The 23,554-nt window shown below is 41.8% G+C and overlaps 1 protein-coding gene across 1 annotated transcript; it reads left to right on the top strand.

Moving 5' to 3' along the window:
• The first annotated feature begins 7,888 nt into the window (after positions 1-7,888).
• jak2b (Janus kinase 2b) lies at positions 7,889-23,063 on the top strand. The gene is made up of 24 exons (XM_076150825.1): positions 7,889-8,490; positions 9,927-10,163; positions 10,592-10,715; positions 10,816-10,933; positions 13,030-13,175; positions 13,319-13,610; positions 14,451-14,570; positions 14,736-14,893; positions 15,007-15,118; positions 15,363-15,549; positions 15,648-15,772; positions 16,822-16,956; positions 17,150-17,237; positions 18,237-18,364; positions 18,568-18,706; positions 19,027-19,178; positions 19,691-19,841; positions 19,977-20,113; positions 20,392-20,581; positions 20,761-20,885; positions 21,036-21,208; positions 21,332-21,449; positions 21,665-21,778; positions 22,042-23,063. Exons 2-24 carry the CDS (start codon positions 9,941-9,943, stop codon positions 22,147-22,149), a joined length of 3,363 nt encoding a protein of 1,120 aa, XP_076006940.1. The 5' UTR covers positions 7,889-8,490; positions 9,927-9,940; the 3' UTR covers positions 22,150-23,063.
• The last annotated feature ends 491 nt before the right edge of the window (positions 23,064-23,554 follow it).

The following is a 23,554-nucleotide window of genomic DNA, read 5'->3' as shown; positions in this document are numbered from 1 at the left end:
TTATTCATGTGGTGTGTGTGTTTTTTCTATTAATTCACCCTGAATGTATGCAAGGCAACTGAGGTCTTCTGTGTTGTCACTCCAATAATTTAAAAGAAATTTGAAGAAATTTACAAAGTTTGTTTTCCTTCTTTTGCCTACTTTCATGTAGTTTGTGTTCCTTCAAAATTATTCATTCTAAGCATTATAGAAACAGTTTATAGTTGTAGGCAGTGTTCCATAAGAACACAGTGGAGTCACACCTGTAGCACCTGCATGGTGATTGGGTCCATTTTTACAAATCATAACAAACGTAATTATCTACATTACTTTGTAAAATCATAATGTTGTTTTTTTTTGGACCTTTTTTTTCTCAACATGGGCTTATATCAATTATTATGAGTTTGTACCATCCATATGGGAAGAATATGGTCAACATAATTCACAATGATCAACACTGACATGTAGAATGACCTTTAAAAGCAATATAAGTGATAATACAACTTTTTCAATGTAACTGTAAATAACCTGTGTTATTCAAAGTGTAACCTAATGTAGCAGAATCACCATGATGACATATGAATAACACCAAACAAATGAGAGGAAGCAGCTGCAACACAAACAGGAAAAACTATTCAAGAAACATTTCACTGTTTATTTTTATTCTCCATTCCCCAGCCACCAATGTCCAATGCATAGGCTTTACTCTTCACTCTCCCCATTTATCCTTCTGTCGACAAGAGCTCAACAACACTGAACAAAGACAACAACAACAGATACCCCATGATGTGTCATTCACTCACAACAATACAATCACACAACACACTTCAGCTCAAATGCTCAAGATTCAGATTTGCATTCTAACTCAAACATGCAGATCAACAGACACACAGCACAGCCACATGACATTTGTAATAGAAACAAAAACACCTTGACACTGCTGCCAACATCTCTGTATCACTGAGATGAAGACAAAATGTAAAAATGTATTAAAAGGGACAATAACTAATAACTGATTATGAATCACTGTAAAGTATTCGTATTGGAGATCACAGTTTTCCACAGGACACACTGATTGCATGATAAACTTTGACACATTATCTGTCCTAATAAAGATATTATCCCATCTGATCGTAGATTAATGTTATCGGGCAGTTATCATCCCCAGGAGACAAATGTAAAGGGAAGATGTCAGGAGGCAGAGAGAGAGAGAAAGAGAGAGAAGGAAAGGAATATCTCTTCTATTAAGATGCAAACTGCTCCTGCTGCTAAAGTCGTAGAAGGAGGAGGAGAAGGAGATGAATAAATGAAGAGAGGAGAAAATCAAATGAGAGGACAGGAGGCGATAGGCTGGTTGTGCTAATCAAAGTGTGAATATTCACAATGCTCTTCTCTCCGAGATTTAATACTAATTACTCTCAACAGCTGCTCAATGAGCTTGCTAAGACCCATTATCACTATGTACTACATGTGTACCACTTTGGTAACACAGAGGTCCATTACGATACGAGACATCCACAAAGTGACGGTAAAAGAAGTGCACACTCCGACAGGGAAGGAATACAAAACTGCCAGCGCCGCGTATCCAGCTGAGGGTAATAGTTAAGCTATTATTAAGGTCAGTTCATATCGTGTAGGCAAACAATTGCCTGCAGGAACCAACATTCAACCTGCTAGAGTTGTGTTTCCCACAAATGTGTAATGAATTTTCCCCTCTGTTTTGGTCTCCCTGCAAAAAAATATCCTGTCTGCAGGTAGACAGATGCTTGCCATTCATTACCTGGCAGTCATTAACTGGTAAGTCGTTTAGCACTGAACGACTGACGACTTATGAGAGCTGCCTAAGACGCCATATTAAAGTAAAAACAATGAGCTGAAAGAACTTTTGGGGGTTAATAAGGAAAGTCGAAAGTGTGTCGTGCTCATCAGTCATTGCAAGCATTCTTTGGCTGAGTTGGGGAGTAGCTCTGTGTGTGTGTGTGTGTGTGTGTGTGTGTGTGTGTGTGTGTGTGTGTGTGTGTGTGTGTGTGTGTGTGTGTGTGTGTGAAAAAGAGAGAGAGAGAGAGAGAGAGAGAGAGAGAGAGAGCGAGAGAGAGAGAGAGAGAGAGAGAGCCATTAGCACATCGCAGCATGTCCAGCCACACTCTGGTATACAATATAATATTATGGTCATTTTGTGCTGCCTGCCTGCACAAATCTTGCTAACTGCCTGTTTGAGACCACAAACCAACTCACAAACTAGCTTCTCTCTCTTCTAAACTCGCCATTGTAACCTAATGGAGCAGAATCACCATGATGGCATATGAATAACAGCAAACAACAGAAAGGTGGCAGATCGTGGGCAAGCGTGTCACACAACTGGGTCAGCGTGTTGCAGAATGAAGCGAAATGCAACCGTTTCACAATGAGACCCCGGACCAAATTAATGACTGCAGCTGAATTTGCAGATGGAGGCTTCAAGTGTTTACTCCACAAGCAACCAAAGCAAAGTCAGGCTTAAAAACATACCTGGGAAACCTCAGAAATATTGTCTCTGTTCAGCTGATGAAAGCTGCGCGCACACACACACACACACACACACACACACACACACACAATTTTCCATTATTATTTTTATTCAACTGCATTAAGCTGTAGTTTATCATGCTGTCGTGACTGTGACAGTTACATACTGAGCACATAATCGGGGGAAAGGAAGTGTGCGTGTGCATGTGCGTGTGTGTGTGTGTGAGAGAGAGAGAGAGAGAGTGGGAGAGAGAGAGAGAGAGAGAGAGAGAGAGAGAGAGAGGATCAGGGGTTATAGTTACAAACAACAGGGTGTTGTTTTTTGTTTGTTGTCTCTGTGACTGGCAGTCTGGCATTACGGGAGTTGACGGCTAATCAGCAACTCCCTTCCTAATGGCTCAAACAAACACACACACACACATTCTGACACAAACACAAAGACGTGCACGCGCCCGCACAAGCACAGCAAGATGTAAAATTGTCTGTGATTGCATTTGGATAAGCGTCCACACTCATGCTGATTAGCAGCATGTGTCAACAGAGAGAGAAGCACAGAGAGTAAAAAAGAGAAAGAAAGAGAGTGATGGACTTATTGCCTCACACGGCTGCCTTATATATCGCTATTAATGAGATATTTTCACCGATTAAAGTTTGCCTGAATCGACTAAACAATTGCAGCTGGATAAATATGCACATTAAATTAACTGCGCCACAGCTGGCAGCTCTCAGATTTACAGCTGCAAACTCCTAACAGCCTTTAAACAGATATAGAATCGTCCTCTCTCTGTTCATATATCTACTTCAAAAAAGCAGAGATTCTTTCACAAATGGTGTGTGATGATGGAATCGATCTCCATGTTTTTACTGTGTCTCTCTGTGGCTCATCGTTTATTTGAATATGCCAGTGTTGGCAGAACTACGATTTGATTTTCATTTGTGCCACATTTTTACCATCAAGATGCTGCTGACGTTATGTCAACAATCTGTGATCAGCAGGAATAGATCCTGCAAGCAGTCAAGAGTACAGACTTCCATATTCTACCAAATTAAAATATCGAGGAGGTCCTCAGAGTTTGTATTTGTAATGCGACAGACATATTTGTTATTAGAATGTATCATCTTGGCTGAATTACAGCAAATTATTAGTAAGCAGATCCTGTATGTGGCATCTCTATGAAAAGATAAACATTTTTCACCGCAATCCTTCTTGGGTTGATCGGATGAAAAGTCTGAAGATGTCTCGCTTTTTGAATGTATGCAGATGGGAACAGAGGAGACTGAATGGGTGAGAGGGAGGGAGGAGACAGAGGAAGCGAGGGCAAATGGAGGCGGCAGACAGAAAGACGAGAGCGAGGAGGAAGAAGACATGAGGAGATGAGAGAGGGAGAGGAGAGAAAGGAGTGGGAAGAGGAGAGTGGAGGGGGAATGACAGCTTTAATGCGTCGACATGACTGACAGCCACGTATGAATATTGCATATATGATTAGGGAGAGGAGAAGATGGGGCTTAAATGGCTTGTTAACCAGGCCCTAAGTACTGGTGGCGTGATGAAAAGCTGCAGGGGAAAGGAAGCAAAGGAGGAAAAGGGAGGTGCCCAAACAGTGAATGAAAGAAGGATGCGAGTGAGGGAAGAGGAGATGAGAGGATGGAGGAGAAAACTGAAGAGGGGAAAAGTAACGGTTAAGGGAAATGGTTGAAATAACTGAAAAGGGTTTAATAAGAGACACGTAGAATCTGTGACCGCAGACAGATCATCAACAAGAATATAGTTTATATTTTCTGCATACCACCAAGTTTATGACTTCCTGCCTCCATCACATCATATTCAGGGATCATTACTGTAAGTTTATATTAACGGAAAAGGTGTGTGAATTAAATAAAACTGGTGAAGAAAATGCTCTCAATTGTCCAGTCAGATTTTATACACATGTCATTTATTGTTCATTGTTCTTTACATTCTTTGAAAAACTGCTCAGTGCGTAATGAGCTTCTTGTTTGTGTTTCCTGTCTCCATTCTTCTTCACTTTTCTATTACCAGAAGTTGTTGTTCAGCTGTCCTCTCTGCCAGATCACCTCTTTCCTATGTACTATAGTTATAGTTTCCTCTTGCAGCAGGAAACAGACAACATCTGAGTGGAAATCAGGGAAAACCAACTTGTTCCCTCTCACTCGTGCCCATATACAAGTGAGACAGCGTGTGTTTGTCATGCAGTCTTGTCTGGCACGCTTCTATTTCGAGTCATGTCATGCATAACACGATCTGTCATAACATGAACGTCTCTCACAGGCTGCCAGAAAGATTTAAAAACTTATATGGATGGATAGATGAAAGTCGATGATGATTGAGAATACTACCAGCACTTCAGTTTGCCCACCTGAAGAAATATTGTTATCACTTTATAATCAGTTAGGCGTGAATTCTGCTGCCTATTTTACAAACTCTGACAGTGCAGAAGCCTCTTTAGTTGAGAAATGGAACAAAGATCCAAGTAAATTTGTATTGTTCCTACATTCCTCAGATACTGTTTTTGCGTCAACTGGATGTATATCATCCAGTTCCCATAAATCAAAGATGAAAACTGAGGTTGATTTCCATCGTGTTTTGAAATAATTGGTAATCAATGGCTGGAAGGAAGTAACAGTGGTTTGTAATGATAATTTGTTAGCATCAGCAAACCAAACTTGGCATGTATGGAATTGCATTTTGGAAACATATTTGGCATTTGTAGTTTTTGTTTTCGGCATTTTGGTTTGGAGTTTTTCCTCTGCGTTCTTGACCAATGCTGGCAGCGGCGAAGCTGCGACTGGGAGGCGTTGGTCTTTGCTAAACGAAAATGGCTGGGCGCCCATTTTGGCAGTGTGTCACGTATCGACAGAGCAGCGACACTTCTGCACTCCAAATTTTTGCTGCAGGATATTTTCTGGCAGAGAGAATTAGCCGTCCGAGCCAGACACACACACACACACACACACACACACACACACACACAAGCGATGGTCCAAAACACATGCGCAGACACACACACACTAAAAAATGTGTAAGGAGACAGACTGGGGGTGGGTGGTGAGGTGTGAACATGTAAATGACAGGCGTATGGACTAGAATAACCAACCAACACATTTTCCATCCCTTTTTTCTATGGATTTTAAAAGAGAAAATAATTGGATTGTATATAAACGGAATGGTGCGGTCAAATGACATATGGGAGATGACATGCAGCACCTCACTCTGACCCTCCTGCTGCTTGGTTCAATGTGATAAATTGTGATAAATCGCATCCACGCCACTCCATCACAGCCTCTCAGCCTTTTCCTTCACGGCTTCTTTGCCAAGCTCTATAAATCTTCAACTCACACCACTATCTCTCCTTTCTCTATGCTTACATATTCCTTCCTTAAAAATGATGTGCGGGTGTCGATGGAGAATGCTGCGGCTGCCACAGAATTCATCCATACATCAAGTTTGTGTCTGTCATTGCGTTGTAGTTTCTGTTGTAAATGTCAAAGCAGTTTTATTTGGAAATGAATGATCTCTGGGACCTTTTGAGTGTGTGTTTCTAGCATACAATGTCATCTAGAGCGCCACACTCACACATTCTTGGTAAGACAGAATTTCACAAGTAGTATTTCCTTCAAACAGTAACAGCAGCAAAGTAGAACCAATTTATGGCTACAACATTTAAAGTGATAGTTCAGAAATGTACACATAAAAGGCCCTGTAAAGCACTTGGTAAGGTTGTCTAACCAGGTACTGTATGTGGGGTAAAATCAAACGTGTTCTGAGGTTATGGGACATGTCCATCTTCAAGTCCACATATAATGGACCTGGACTTAGACCGGTGAAGGCCTCAATAAGTTCATTTTACAGATGTTTCTTTTGCTTCATACTGTGTGTGTGTGTGTGTGTGTGTGTGTGTGTGTGTGTGTGTGTGTGTGTGTGTGTGTGTGTGTGTGTGTTTGCGTGCATGCGTGCGTGCATGCGTGCATGCGTGTGTCCTGTCACCACCACCGTTGTATTTCATGTTTTGACTCTGATTTCTGAAACTTCTAACTAGCAGGATTTCAATCTAATTAAAAGCTCTGTCTGCCCATGATAGAAACAAATCACAATGCCACAGGAGATGTCTCAACTTTGGGAACCGAGACTGCATATCACATGAGCCCATACGGAGTCAGCTGTGGGTTTGGTGTGATTATGGTCTGGCCGAGGCTATTGGAGGCTGTTGGGTCAAGGGAGATTTGCTGAGATTTTGATTAGTGGCCGATGATGGAACATGTTATGTTGCTTGTGAAGATTGATCTCACAGCTGCCACAACCCCATGTTGCCACACTACATACCTTATACTGCTCCCTGGTGGATATATTTTCTCCAGACCAACATAGAAGTGAATATGTTGCCAACTAGAAGCAACTGTGGGCAGGAGTGTATGTTTAAAATGAAGTATAAACCTGGTTTACTTGACATAGCTGTTAAAACAGGGCCACATGTTGGTCTTGTATATTACATAAATAATTAAACCTGAGAACTAGGTTTGGATAACTTAGGAATATCAATGGAGAATAAAATTTACTTTTTTCCAAGCATGGAGATGGGGAATGGAATAGTTAGCATCTTACTTGCCTCACTGTTTGCTCACCGGTCATACAACACATCAATTATGCGCTTGTCAACACTTAAGTCATTGACCCGGTTGTCCAGAAGGTTTAGATTGATAAGTAAAAAATCCATAAGGGTCCAATACACGTTTGTGTTCTCTTCTTTATATAGTTCTCATCATCCGTTAAATCCCTCTACATGGGGTTGTTTAGCAATCCGTGTACATATGTCTCCATCTAGTGGCAGATTTCCCTAATCGCGTCAATGCTTTCATATCTCAAATAAATACAAATTAAATTAAATTAAAACCTAAGTTTATTGATATGGCTCTTAGATCACTCAAATGGTCCACAAACCCTGAGGCCTAGAGGTTTGCACTTCACCAACATGTCATGAATAGGGAAAATACTGTATGTCTGTGTTGTTTCATATCATATGTGTCAAGATAATTAGAAGTGGAAGCAGAACTGTTAACTCTGAATGAAGAAGTGAGAGCATAACTCTCACAATGCTTCACAAATAATCTAACATTTGCGTGACCAAAGTTTGGCTAGTGGCTGCAATGTCAGCGATTCAAATGTTCATTGTGGCGTGTGTGTTGCATTTCTATCATGCAATGAAAAGTACTCGAAAACATGTTAACCTTATATAAAATGCATGTATTACTATATATTAGTTAGTTATGTATTACTGTTATACTCAGAAATAATAATGATAGTAAGTATTAAGGTTTGTATTTATTTTTCAATTCTATTATATTCCATGTTGTTGTCAATTGTTTCTGAAGAGCACCTGTGGCATTTGATGAGGGGAAAGTGCTGGTCTGTCAAGTAACTCGCGATGGTGAAAATTCTGATAACGGTGAACGTCTCACTCACTGATACACTTCGGCTGCTGTGTGTTGATTGACTTCGGGCTCTGCCTGCACTGAGGCGGCCACTGGCTCTCTAGCTGCTCCGAGTCAAAGCTTCAGAATAAGGAGATTGTCAATAACGTGATTGTGGCCGCGCAGTCACGACGGCGGGATTGTCCGCAGCTCGATGGCTGACCGCAGACGAATCGCCTGTTAACGGGCCAGTTTCTCACCGAGCACTGCGTCCTCCTAGCAAGTAGCATTAGCTTAAGTTACAACGATTGACAAGATAGATGGCTGAAGTTGTCTGCAGTGAGATATGTAGGCTGGTGAGGGGTGTGTAGCTTTAGCAAGTTAATGGCCAGAGTGTGGGATGGAACTAAGGACACTGCCGGGTATTCTACAAGAATCATAAGTTGGGTAACCGGTGTGGAAGGTCTAAAGCAGCGGTGACAGGTCGTAGCTGCAAGAGCCCGGCAGTGGCTCGCCGCTCGCGCCGCCCCGGCTGTGGCGCTGGCCTAGCAAGCTAGTTGCAGGTTCGGCCCATCTCTTAAAGTAAGTATTTGCAAGAATTAGTACGAATGTCAGTTTGCCAGTTGTAGCTTTAAACACATAAAAACTAAAACCACTTTTGTTAGATAGTCAAAAGGCCGAGATACATTTGCATTCTGTGTTTATATGTCAAACCGAACTTATGTAGGGTGGGTGTGTGCGGCTGCTAATACTAGCTAGGCTACTGAAGCTACAGCTAAGTTAACGTTAGCGCGCTACATTCGCTACATTACGGTGTAAGAGTGTTACATTTGCCCAGATTTGTAAACTCCACTGACACACATCATGTGAAATAATCAGTTATATCTAAATGAATACCATAACATTGGGGTCGTAAAATGATCTCGTACTTTAACGCCACTTTTTACCCTTTAAACCAGAATATTTTAGTTTTGACATTCTTAATGACAGCTTTGACATTTTCTCAGTACTGTTGTGTGCATTGCTTATCTGTGCAGCAGTCAAAATATTCATTAGTGATTCATAGTGTTGTAGGTTGAAGTAGGGTTGTTTATGCATACTTATTTTTATGTTTACACTCGTAAACATTTTCGGGACGAAAACATTGTAACGTTGAGCTCATCGCTCATATTTCACGGTATTTGTAGGTTTGTTTTGTTGATTGCATACTCGATTTAAGTACAGTGGCGACCATTTGTCCTTAACATTCCACAGGACAAGAGATTTCATTCCAAATACATTCTGAATTAGTTTCAGCGAAGTGCCAAATTTCAGTTTTCCATTTGAGATAACTGCACATCTGAATAGTAATTTTATAAAATGAATGGATTTTATACATGCATGTATTAATTTTATAACAATGTAAGTTCTGCATTGCAAACTTGGTTCACACTAAAGAAGAAACATACATTATAAAATTGATAACTTACTCACCTTAAAATCAAACGTGAAAAAATCAACCAACATTCATTATTAATACTTAAGAAACTGGTTTTCATTATTGTAAAGCAAAAATAGAAAACATTGTGTTAAGTGAAAAACAGCAGATTCATAGTTAGAAGCCTCTTTGTGCACAAGTTCAATCTGTTTTTCACAAGTTTAAATTCATTCAGAGTTGTTGTATTATAAAATGAGGTTGTTCTTTGACTGTTTGTTTGTTTCTGTCTTTCTTTTGGTTTGGTTTTGGAATTGGTCCATGTCACTTTGTGTGAAAAATATAAATCTAAAAGAATTTTTAGTTCAATTTTGAAATTATATTTGCACATTTTTGGAAGCCAATTTTGACAGTAGTCCCCTCTGTTTTGCAGCTTTTTCGTAATACTTGATTTTTGATAACGGTTTATGCAACACCACCACCATGTGCCCTTTCAGTTCGGCATGATAGTGGACTGATTACACTTTACTAAAAATAGCTATATATAAATATAACTACTGACATTTTCTGTTTTTTAATATATGATTTTTTCTGTTAAATTTAGGCTGGACATTGCTGATGGGCTCAATGCCAGCCATGGACACCATGACTGCTACACGCCCCACGGTGCACCAAAATGGGGCCGCCCGTCGAGAGTCCCAAGACTCCAGGCCAGCCGCCCCCGTTTTGAGGCTTCATTGCTATCACAGCAGCCAGGGCACAGACGAGCACACCTCTCTCACCTTCCCACCTGGGGACTATGTGGCAGAAGAGTTGTGTATAGACGCAGCCAAGGCATGCAGTGAGTACTTTCAGTTCTGCAACACCCCACAAAGTTACTCCATCCGTCTGCTTTTCTAACTTGGGGCATAGGTCCCGAGACCTGAAAATGATACGGCAACTATGACACAGAATTTGCCTGAACCTCACCAACCTGTTGTTGGACTGCATGATGTGTGTTTGATGATACACCAAACACAACTGACATTTTGGAAAATCTTTCTTGACCTTTTGTTCACCTGTGTCTGCACTATAAACAGGTGCTTTTCTAATGTGTGATGTGCGGCATAGTGTTTTTATGCCGCTCTGAGCTGCCAGTTAACCAAAATAATGTTCACTTGATTAGTATATATGTTATGTGCAAGCTTCAAAGTAAGGAAGTTCTGCTGTTCTGCTCATATAATGTGATGAAATCAAAGTCCTCAGCACATGACTCCTTGTCTCCCTCAGGTATATCACCTCTGTACTACAGCTTTTTTGGTCTCTTCCGAGAGTGTGATGGCTTGTGGTTTTCACCCAACCACATATTTCATCTTGATGAATCTGCCTCAGAAGATGTGTTTTTCAGAATAAGGTAATGTATTGTTTTCTCTTAACTCTTAAGGAGAAAATTAAACATCCTCATATCCCCACTGATTTGTTTTCCCCCCCCCGTCCTGTCTATGTTCTTACAGGTACTACTTCCCTGGTTGGTATAGTGGTGGGCCGTCCCGTGCTTATCGATATGGGGTCACCAAGGGCTCAGAAAGTCCGGTCCTTGATGACTTTGTAATGACATATCTCTTCTTTCAGGTGAGGACTTTAACATACAACCACCACCATAATAAATATAATTGAAAAACAGCTGCTTTATTTTGCGAGGGTTAGCTTCAGAATCTATTCAAGTGCTTTGTAACCATCTTCACACTCCAGTGTTGTCAATTAGGCAAAAGAAAACAAGCAGTTCATATCTTTGCTTTATTGTGAGCATTAATTTGGAACACAGGCAGATATTTGTAAACTTTATTCTCTATTCTGATGTTGGCCATGGTTGTCTTCAGTGTGGTGGATTTCAGCCAATTGAAATCGATGTCATAAATAAGAGAGAATGACACCACCAAGTGTGCCGCTGCATGCCGTTAATGGTTCTCACGCAAGACGAAAGTTAGACTGTGTCATCACCATGGCTGATTAGTGCTACATTTATTCTTAGCTTCTCTTGTGACCATGCTGCTGTGACATGACAATTTCCCCTCGCGGGATCAATGACGTCTATCCATCTATCTAACTATTGATCAATCGGCAGCAGCAGGGGGAGCATGACCCTCGTTAATGGCACGCTGAAGCATACTATTGTAGACTTCAGGAAGTGTCAGTGGAGGGGGATTTCCCAATTTGGAGAGGCCAGGAGGGCAACATATCTGTGTATCTATGTTGTTAGTTTGATTTACAACTTTGGTGGTTCTCTGCTTGTATCTTATCTCATTACCTGCTTTGTTATTGGTGCTAAAGGATGGCAACTGTTCTTTCTTCAAACCAGCACTTTAAATAAAATGTCTGTGTAGCACAAGAAGGCAAAAACAGTGAAGGGGCTCTTCCATCTTCGCTGCAGTGTAAAGTCATTAGATCCTTAAAGGCATTAGATAATAAGATAAAATGGCCTGTACATAATTGCATTCTATATCAAATCACATTTTAATTAGTCTAGTAGTCAATGCAGAAGGAGAATTATTTAGCCCTCGGCTTTGATTTTAAATGGAAATGTATTTTGCTACGCAGTTTACGGTGAATCAAGGTAGCTCGACGCCAGTGACATGGAGCTGAACTCCCTGTGAACCGAGGGATTATATGGATTTACTCCTTTTGAAATCCGTCTGTGTTGGGGAAAGCCTGACGGGGGGAAAAAGGGGAGCACCTCTCTGAGATCATGTTAAGATGCATGAGCTTTGTTTGCAGCCATTAGCCTCGATTGTCTTTACTCTGATGTTAATTTTTGCTTTGTGAAGGGTACGTCAAATTCCTCAACAGTCTAGTCCAGGGCTATGCGCCTGTGTTCAGGTTTGTTTACTTGGTAATAAGATTTAGTGCATCTCAATTATCATTTTGCGTACCCATTCCTCCATCAACTCATGTTCTGGGAAGCAATTGACATCATGAGGATTTAGTGTCATTCCAGTTTGAGGAGTGAGGACGCTGGAGTTAAGACACGTGAATTTAGCAGTTTTGTCGATCTGTTATTCCTTCTTGAAATCTTATCTGGTGATCTAACAAAGTGCTCACGATGCTGACAAATTACTTAATGAGCATTAAAATTGTTATATATAAAGTCACATGCATTAATGTAGACTGTACTGGACATGATCTGGCATTAATAACTGAGCAAATAGTCTGAGGAAGGAGACACCCTGTCCTGTCCTGTAATGTGGATGTGATGCTTGTTATGATCATGTGATAAGATGACATTACGGTCATTTAGCAGACGCTTTTATCCAAAGCGACTTCCAATTATTGCAGGGCAGACATTATTCAGCGCAGTTGAGGGTTCGGTGCCTTGTTCAGGGGCACCTCAGCAGTGCCCTGGAGGCAAACTGGCAACTCACCAGCTACCAGTCCACTTACTTGGTCCATATAGGACTCGAACCGGCGACCCTCCGGTTCCCAAGCGGAATCCCTACCGACTGAGCTACTGCCGCTGAATGAGTTATGCTTTCAAAGTGTCGGACCAATACCTTCCTTTTCATTACGACTTTAATAAGTATCGATATGACAAAATGTGTAACTCTCCTAGATACTGCCTCCTTCATGCACAGCGTTTCCCCTCTTCATATGATTATTCGCATTGAGATAACAAAGACGGACACAGGAGGGCAGAAATGTTTCCTAAGTAATTTCTCTAATCTTGTGTGCAGTGGAGGAATGACTTTGTAAACGGCTCGGTGAAGATCTCCAACTCCCATGAGAGTCAGGAAGAGTGCCTCGGCATGGCTGTGCTAGACATGACCAGGATAGCAAAGGAGAGACAGATGTCGCCGTTGGACATCTACCACAGGATGAGGTACAAGTAAAAAGCAAAACAAAAACAATCATCTGCTAAACATAACCTGTAGTTTAAGTTTATGAAAGCATGGTCCACATATGACTATTGGCTCTATGAAGACCCATGAAGAAAATCAATGTTCTCTGCTTCTTTACTCACAGCTACAAGTCATTTTTGCCCAAGGACATGAGAGCTCAGATCCAGGACCACAACTTGTTGACACGCAAGCGGATCCGCTTCCGCTTCAAACGCTTCATTCAGCAGTTCAGTCAGTGCCGGACCACTGTGTGCGACCTCAAGCTGAAGTACCTCATCAGCACGGAGTCCCTGGAGAAGGCTTTCTACACAGAAACCTTTGAGGTCAGGGAACCAGCCAGCGGACAGCGCACCATCCACGTGGCAGCAGACACTGGCATCCAGTGGTGTCGAGACAAATGCGAAGGCTCTACGCAGGTTGGTACCTTGAGCGGTGTTCTATTGTTGTTGTTATTATTATGAACTCTATTGACAGTTGTAATGGCTCGGTAGAGAGGCTGGATGGATGTTTCTATAATGTTTCAAAGTTGTTCTTCATTATTTCTAAATGCCATATCAGATTTCTTCAACTGGCGTCTATCATCCTCATACCTGCCATTTTGGTTTTGACTCGGACCTTTTCATGTTTATCTCAATCCTAAACGGATCCGTGTGTGTTTTGCTCTTTCACCTGGAGAAATTTGGAGACTAAAGAAATGAAAACCTCCACTTGCATTAAATTCAACAGTAGTGGTGTATTGGTTCTGGTCCTATCCAATTTAAGGTAGTCTGATAGCCTTTGGTGTTATGTTGTCTTTGCGTATGTTATTGTTTTTAAAAATGTCAGTGCGATGTGACATTATATGGAGTTTTATGTGTAACAACCCAGTGTAAAAGAAAAGCGGTCAGAGACATTATGCAGATTTACAACCGGATGAGCAGAATACACGCAACTTAAAAAGGCATGACAGGCACAACCAGATCATTTTACCACAGGGAGTCGGTGCCATTAAAGATTGTTAAACAAGATGTGCAATCTTAGTGTTCTGTCTTGGATTTTAATGTCGGCATATAAATTGTCTTAAATTGGCTACAATAAAATGAACTAAAACTGAAATGAAAATTCCAAACGAAAACATGTAGGGGCACACATGATGAAGTTGCCTACAGATGTGGCTGTAGTACTGCTGCAGCTTTATTTTATGTCGGGCTAGTTTTACAGTTTTTGACATTTAATTTAGCGTCCCAAGTCTAATGTTAACTCTGCTGTTTGGTCAGGAGCTACAGACCTTGTGTGACTTCCCTGATGTGACTGACATCAGCATCAAACAGGCCAACAATGAGGGCGATGCGGAGAGCCGGGTGGTCACCATCAACAAGCAGGATGGCAAGAATCTGGTAACTTCAGTTAATGAATGTCTCCTCGTACTCTGTTCTACAGGGTTTACTGCTTAAAGAAGAACCTCTTGCCATGAGCCCTTACTAAGAATTTTTTAATGCAACAGAACATTTTGGAGGAAGGTGGGATGGAGGCTGACCTGTTTTTTCTTCCTAATATCTCAGGAGCTGGAGTTTTGCACCCTGTCTGAAGCCCTCTCCTTTGTGTCCCTCATTGACGGCTATTACCGGCTCACTTCAGATGCACACCACTACCTTTGTAAAGAAGTGGCACCTCCTAGGCTGGTGGAGGCAGTCACTTCCCATTGCCATGGCCCAATCTCGTAAGTAAAGGATATTCATTGTATTATGTACAAAATGGTGATAGATTTCTCTGCTGAATAATGAGTCATGACCCTCACCATTTCTCCTTTTGTGCTGCATGTTATGGTTGCAGGATGGACTTTGCCATCAACCGGCTTCGGAAATGTGGAAACAAGCGGGGATTGTACATTTTGCGATGTAGCCCCAAGGACTTCAACAAGTATTTTCTGACTTTCCCTGTTGCAGTATGTATTTTGTTTGAGATTTTTTAAATACACACAGTTTTGTTATGACATTACGAGTCCTACATCAATTTACTAGCTCTATGCTACTTCTTTCATGGTAGAAATTACATTTTGTGGAAACCCCCTATCAAAGGATACTTGTATGTTTTCACTTGTGCCCTTGTGGTTTGATTATAAAATCATAGAAGTAGATTATGACATTGTTGTGTTTGTTTGTATAATTTATCTTTTTCCTTTTTGCTAGTTGTACGATGCAGTAGAATACAAGCACTGCCAGATAACGCAGTCAGCCAACAGAGAGTTCAACCTCAGTGGAACCAGAAGGAACTTCAGCAGCCTCCAGGAGCTGCTTAGCTTCTATCAGAAGGAAACCGTACGCTCTGATGGCATCGTTTTCCAATTTAGCAAGTGCTGCCCACCTAAACCCAAAGGTAAAGCCAACAGAGTCTGTACGTTTCCTATTTTGTGTTGTGTTTTGTGAGCTTTGCAGAAATTAACACGAAATTTTATCTTTTCTTTTCATCAACAGAAAAGTCCTGCCTTTTGGTCTGCAGGAGCAACAAGGGCTCTGAAGTGCCTCTATCTCCATCGTTACAGCGGCATAACATAAGTCAAATGGTGTTTCACAAGATCAGGAAAGAAGATCTGGAATTTGTAAGATTTGCATGATTAGGATAATTGTGTCTTATTAGTATTGTAAATCCATTTAGTCCACAGTGCTGTAGATGAGTATGTATAAGTACATTAGGTCTGCAGTGCTGTACTGTGAGACGGGAGATAACACGAGGCAAATCATGATGGACCATGGACCTTTTTCCAACTTGACCTTTCAACATAATAACTATCAAGTTAACAACAAACCTGAATAGAAGGAAGAAATCAGATATAAAAACCAGGCCTTCCTTATTGCTGACGAGACAAACTGAAAGTCACGAAGGAGGGCACCAAGATTCAATGAAGTAATGAAATGTATCCTGCATGGTCACCTGCATATCTTACTCTGGGCAGCAGCACAGAAGCCATTTCTTGCATATCAGAAGAAACCAAAAGCAAAAAGACACCAATTTACCCCAAACATGGTCTCACCAGTCCATGGTTGAATATTTGGACTGGCTAAGGACTGCCACCACACAACACCGTACATATTGAGCAGTGAGGTAGTTAAAGCATATATTTGGACTGCTTTGCTTCAGCTGAGAAACATGCTCTAATAGCTCCAAATATGACTGTATCTTGAAACATAACCCACAGATATTGCTCAGAATGCGAAAGGTGATCACTTGATGATCACTTTTAACCTTCCAAATTTTTTCCCAACCCAGTAACGATCCAAATCACACATAAAGGTCAACAGGGCAACGGCTTCACAATTTGAAACCACATGGTTCAAATCAACATTTGAACGGCTCAAATCCCTCCCCGGCCTGAGGGGAAACCTTTATCAAGGTACTAAAAAACAGGTACAATTCCAGGTTTGTAAAATTGGTCCAGATTTATTCAAAAGCTGGAACAGTGGCACAACATACTCCGGCAAAACGGCTCTCGTAGCAGAGTGTGTGTGCTGATACAACAAGGGTATTGTAGTATCTTTGTAGTATCTTGGTTGCAATGGCACATTCAACATGTAAAACGTTCGGAACATGACTTTTCTTCTTGAACTTTCCGTCAACTGAATGGATTTTGCCTGCTGCTCTTCCTTTCAGATGGAGAGTCTAGGTCAAGGAACATTTACCAAGATCTTCAAAGGGGTCCGCAAGGAGCTGGGAGACTATGGCAAGATGCACCAGACTGATGTGGTCATGAAAGTCCTGGACCAGGATCACAGGAATTACTCAGAGGTTGGTGGTTTTTAACCTCTGCAAAGTTCGTTTAGAAATAAGATTTTTCGGTTCGTCTTCATCAAGCTGCACAGGTTTGCTTGTGCATTTAAACACATTTTTACATGTAAACTCTGGTACATAACACTGATGTGCTATTTCTCATTGGCATGTTCATAACTCGGTCATCTGTCTTCTTGTTCCCACCATGCAGTCTTTCTTTGAGGCTGCCAGCATGATGAGCCAGTTGTCCCATAAGCACCTGATTCTTAACTATGGCGTGTGTGTCTGCGGAGACGAGAGTGAGTCTTAAACCCACGCACAACATTTAAAGTCATATAAGCATAAATCCTCTAAGTGAAAAATATGATCATTCAAACACTCACAGCACCTGAAACAGATTCAATTTGACACATTATAAGCTTATGGTATTATGAAGTCTTAATGTCAAGAGTTGACTGTGCTTCCTGATAATCTTACCTAGTCTCGATAAACTTTAACGTCCATGCAGGGATTTAACCATGGGCTGTAGTGGGCTATTCTTAGAGGGATTACAATATTCTGCACTAGACACCTCATCACATGCTACACACTCATCGCCTCCCAGGATTTAAGACACAGACTTGTAGAGTCTGCATGTTGACGTGATTCATTCAGGTTTCTCATCTATGCTACCCTTAAAGCACCTGCTGGCAATGTGCCTCGTCTAGAATATTGCAACTATATTTGCGTTCCTTATCCAATCAGAATGTGAAATTTACCAGAAACTGCAGTACATCAAACTGTCGAATTAGACACACACCTCACCTTAGGCAAATGCAAAGTTCCCACGCAGAGAATTAAGGAGTACTTTTCCATTTGTCTGAGGGTGTTTGCTTTTACACAATCACAAGCCAATCAAGATCCACAGCTGCTTTGTAACCTTGTTAGGGAAATTCTTTCAGCCTCAGAGATGTCAGGCCACTTGGTTGAAGACAGCTTTATTCTTGCAAGGAGTCCAGACTCTTCAATAGCTACTACATAGATACTTATAGAGTATATGCTTTGTTCCCTCCCCATGGAACGAAGCATGCTCATCAGTAATTTTTTATTCCAGCAGCACTTCTCTATCTCACGGCCAGACTGATTAAGTCTCGCCATAACAAGAACATTTGTTTAATGTTGAGAATACCAGCAGGAATACCAGCAGGAATACCAGCGCACCAGAATCCCTTCTTCCCTGAGGAAACACAGCATGACCTTCTTTGTTCATTCAGTTTAATAACATTTTTCTGATATACCTCCACTGAAAATGCTTTCAGACATCATGGTGCAAGAGTACGTGCGGTTTGGCTCACTGGACACCTATCTGAAGAAGAAAAATAACTTGATAAGCATCCTGTGGAAGTTGGAGGTGGCGAAACAGCTGGCCTGGGCCATGCACTTCCTGGTATGACGGCCCGTACACTGTCAGAATTTATTACACAGCTTTACCTTTTATAGTAGTTGTTATAATGGAAAAAACTGGTGTTATATTCAATTCAATTATTTTAACAATTACATTAATATCAATGTTAGTTACCTGAAGTTGTAATATAAGTATTGTTCCTGCTTGTGGGCAGCTGATTAACCTCTCCCTTCCTGAACCCGCAGGAGGAGAAACACCTTGCCCATGGGAACATTTGTGGGAAAAATATTCTCCTTATCAGGGAAGAAGATCGAAGGACAGGGAACCCCCCCTTCATCAAGCTGAGTGACCCTGGCATCAGCGTCACCGACCTGCCCAAAGAAAGTAATACACTTTTTCAATCAGAAGAAGGCTGCACACGACTATTTAAGAATGAAGTTGACCTTGACTCGTCGGCTTTATTCTGTGTAATGTTTATTAGTTACATGGCATGAATACAAATTTCTACTGCATCATGATAGCATATTGACGTTCCTGTGAGGTTATGTCTCAGCTGAAATGGCTACGGGTTTTTGCAAGCCGAGGCATACTAATAATACAAAGTGTGTTGTCAAGCAAGGCGGAATCCTGCAAAATTCATTCTGTATGTACTCAACTTTTGCCTTCAACTGTGTCTGAGTTCTTCAATGTGTTTTTGGAATCAGTCCTAATAGAACGGATCCCTTGGGTGCCCCCCGAGTGTATCGTGGATCCTGCCAATCTGACCCTGGCTGGAGACAAGTGGAGTTTCGGCGCTACACTATGGGAGATCTGCAGCGGTGGGGAGAACCCATTAGCAACACTGGACAACTCTAAGGTGAGGACATTGGACAGTTTGGAGTTTGATAGCAATCTGAGCTGAAGCTGTTTGGATTGAAGTGATATTTCAGATCCGCTGATGAGAATTACGGACCGGTTCTGAGTTCAGCCAGTTGCTATTTGGTTTTTCTCCCTCAAGAACGCCTGTCAAAAACACAGGCGTGATGTGTAATAACAGTTATTACCTCACTTGCCCTCTGTCAGTGGAACAGATGGAGAGCAATTAGCCGGCAGCAGAACATGTTGGTGCTCTATAATGTAGCAGTTCTGATATACACAGATTTTTGCACAGTTGCCGCATCATTGGCTGGTTGTCTTACCGTAAAAGGAGCAATACATGGCACCACAGTGAATTTGGGGAAATGTATGGAGAGCTCTCGTTAAAAATGCCATTATGAGATCATTCCTTTGCACATATTTAACCTTCTAAGTAAACCGTTGTCAGCAAATATCTGGAGCTCCTCCTTTTTCATCCTGGCGCCCACACTAACCCTTAGCTCTGTGTCACAGAAAAGCCTCTTTTATGAAGACCACCACCAGCTGCCTGCCCCAAAGTGGACTGAACTGGCTAATCTGATAACCAGCTGCATGGACTATGAGCCCATGTTCAGGCCAACATTCCGTGCCGTCATCCGTGACCTCCACAGTCTCTTCACATCAGGTGGGTGTGTAGCTCTCACCCAGGCAAATATTTTCCCAAATCCTGCAGACATCATTTATTATCGGGTGCTTTGGACACATGGCTTTGAAGAATGTCACCAGAGGTTCTCACATTGTTTTGGTTTTGTGTCCCAAGACTATGAGTTGATCGTGGAGAGTGACATCCTGCCGAACAAGACGGTAGGGTCGGGCTGGGTGACCGGGGGCTTCGAGAGCCAGGAGCCGGCCCAGTTTGAAGAGAGACATCTCATATTCTTACAGCAGCTTGGCAAGGTAACGGAACCATAGGAGAACATTTAAGAAAGCAATGTATCACAGAATAATTCCACCCGTGATGAGCTACTATAAATCTGGAACCTCTTGTCAATTGCTTTTGAAAATTTGAATATAAAAATGCTATCTTACACATTCAGATCCAATGTTTGGGGATTCCATTCGGAAAAAGCTGGGATTGATTTTGAGAGGACAAAAGTTTTTACCCAAGTGGACATTTTGGCTCTAAATGGCTCAGTATGGAAATGACTAATAATTGAAGTTGTTTCCTCCACCAGGGGAACTTTGGCAGTGTGGAGATGTGTCGATATGACCCCCTTCAGGACAACACGGGAGAGGTTGTGGCTGTGAAGAAACTCCAGCACAGCACTGCTGAGCACATACGTGACTTTGAGCGAGAGATCGAGATCCTCAAGTCTCTCCAGCACGAGAACATCGTCAAGTACAAAGGCGTATGCTACAGTGCAGGTATTTCAAAAGATGGACCTTAATTTGCTCACATAAACAATCAAGTTCAAAATTCAACTCAGTCTTCAGTAGCTCTCGATGAGATAACTATGAATGAGGAAAGGACATTGAGATCCTAGCAAGTTCAAGTCACTAATTTCTTCCAAATTCTGAGTCTGTTTCCTTTTGGTGCCTTTCAGGACGAAGAAATCTCCGTCTAATCATGGAATATCTGCCCTATGGAAGCCTGCGAGATTACCTCATGAAAAACAAGGAGAGGGTCGATGACATGAAGCTTGTGCATTACACCTCTCAGATCTGCAAGGTACCATCACCTGACAGTTCCGTCTGAATACTTAAAGGATGTGATTGTTTCTTACCTACTGTGAAGCTTGATGCTCAAAACTGTTGTACTTCTACAAGGGAAGAACTCAAATCGTCTGTTTTGATCACCTTTTTTCCTGTGTTGCCGCAGGGTATGGAGTATCTGTCAAGTAAAAGGTATATCCACCGAGATCTGGCAACACGAAATATCCTTGTAGAGAGCGAGCACAGGGTGAAGATCGGGGATTTTGGCCTCACCAAAGTTCTGCCGCAGGACAAAGAGTACTACATGGTGAAAGATCCAGGAGAGAGCCCCATCTTCTGGTGAGATGTCAAGGGAATTACAAAAGGGACACTATCGGTTCAGTTTGCTGATGCTCAGTTCCCTTGTATGCATGTATGTGCTAAGAGTTTGAAGTCATTGACGGTGTGTGTGTTGTTGCATAGGTATGCTCCTGAATCTTTGATGGAGAGTAAATTCTCTGTGGCGTCGGATGTGTGGAGCTTTGGAGTGGTGCTCTATGAACTCTTCACCCACAGCGACAAGAACTGCAGCCCCCCTGCTGTATGTGACTACACACACCATACACACACAATCTCATCTTTATTAAGTTTAGCTTCATTGTATTTTTCTTCAAGATCTTAGAAATGGCTTTAATGAACATTCAGAATATTCTGTACAAAGAAGGAATCAAAGCTAATCCAATCTTAAAACCACAAACTCCAGATTCTAGTTCGTTTCAACTCAATACAGTGCAGTTTTCTGGCTCTCCCTCTCAGATTTTCATGGCCATGATGGGGAACGACAAGCAAGGACAGCTGATCGTCTACCATCTCATTGAGCTCCTCAAATCAGGCAGCCGGCTGCCTCAACCCCTGGAGTGTCCTGCAGAGGTAGAGGACCAGACCTTCCACATTCCATGTTTGGACCGATCAAAGCTTTGTACTGGGTCGTCTCCCAAACAGCAGCAAGCAAATAGTCCACTTAGACTAAAGTTACTTGTTGCGCAATCTCAGGATCAAAAAGAGAATCCAGTTTTGTATTTTCTGTGTCAACCTTTGCATGAGAACTGCAGCAGTAATTCCATTGTCGGGTACAGTGATGTGTGATTGAGTGCATTTTAAACCAATGTTTTCCTCCCTGTTCTGGTTTGCAGATCCATGAGATAATGCAGGAGTGCTGGGACAACGACCCCAGCTTGCGTCCAGGTTTCAAGGAGCTGGCCCTGCGCATCGACCTGTTCAGAGACAGCAAGGAGTTTTAAAGAGAGAATTGCCTTAAGTGCCCTGCTTCTTTTGACTTTTTACACTAATTGATATCCTCTACTTGGCTGCCATGTCAGTGCCCTGTTAATGGTAAAAACACAAAGTCCAGAACGGGATTTCTACTGTGTGCCAAGGTGTGACAAGAACAGTGGTGGTTCAAGTCATGGACCAGCCGAACAAGGTTCCTTAAAGCAAGGCAGCCATTTCTGTAGCAGAGTTGCTCAGCGGATGGGATTTGTCAGTAAGTGAGCGTGATGCTGCTGAAGGAGTGTCCACGTCGGGTCAAAGCTCCTGGATAGGGTTGGGGAGTTTGTAGAGACCCTGAACAGTCTGTTGCCTGACTTGAAGCTAGAGATGCTCGTGTCAAACAAGCTCTCCGTATGTGTGTGTTCGTGTGCGTGCATGCGTGAGTGTGTGAGAGAGAGAGAGAGAATGTTGTGTCCATACCAGAGCTAGCAGGGCTAGTTCTCGCCATTGCCTTTTCTCTTACCTTAAAAGAAAAGGCACTAACACAGCTGAGTGTTTTATATGTATGTGGGTGAGTACATGTGTGCCTGCTCCAGAAAATTTTATAGAATGAAAATATAGTCAAAAACTATATTTGAACTGTCAGCAAAGCATCAGTTGTTAATTAAGTACATACAAAGGTGATTTAAGATTCCAATATTATCAGTATTATGTTTTTTATATTGTGACAGATGTTGTAAAAATGAAAAATCTGTGTAATTGAGCAGGTCTACAGCTTTATCTGTTGAGCAAACGTTTGTTGTTCAGGGCTTTGAAAATTGTTCACTATTTCCAAAGTCTACTACATTAAGAGTATTATTGAAAGCGCTGCATATTGTAGATGCTTTGACGAGTATTTGACAAGTTGTTGCCTTACAAGATCTGAAATAAAGTACAATGAAGTACATTTTCCGCTTTATATCTGACAACGAGAACACACACACACACACACACACACACCATGGGCTCTTTAATCCCATTTTAAATGTCCCTTGATCATGGTGCCGGTGGTTCTCCCGCAGTGGCGTGCGGTGCAGTAAGGTTCGTGGCTTGGGAGGCACTGACTTTCAAAGTCAGGTTTACAAATATATGAATTCAACAGAGAAGCTAAATTCTCACCATTCAACTGGCTGCTTGCACATTGACTACTGGTTATGTTTCATATCCCATATCAGCATTATTTACACACAGTTACATAGGTGTTTGGCCAAAGAAGAACAAAAATCTACAGCGGCTCAGAGAGAGCACATTTGCTCTGCTGCAGCCTCTGTGTGTTCTTAATTTGCCATCACAATTCCACAATTCATACTTATTCTATACAAATGAAAGTATATAGGGGGAGGCAGTAGCTCAGTCGGTAGGGTCTGCTTGGGAACCGCAGGGTCGCCGGTTCGAGTC

The sequence above is a fragment of the Genypterus blacodes genome, unplaced genomic scaffold, assembly GCF_046128005.1.
Source record: "Genypterus blacodes isolate CSIRO-AG114 ecotype Tasmania unplaced genomic scaffold, CSIRO-AGI_Gbla_v1 ptg000053l_1, whole genome shotgun sequence".
In the NCBI taxonomy this organism is placed as follows: domain Eukaryota; kingdom Metazoa; phylum Chordata; class Actinopteri; order Ophidiiformes; family Ophidiidae; genus Genypterus; species Genypterus blacodes.
The sequence above is the reverse complement of the archived record's forward strand: the minus strand, read 5'-3'. Positions and strand labels throughout refer to the sequence as shown.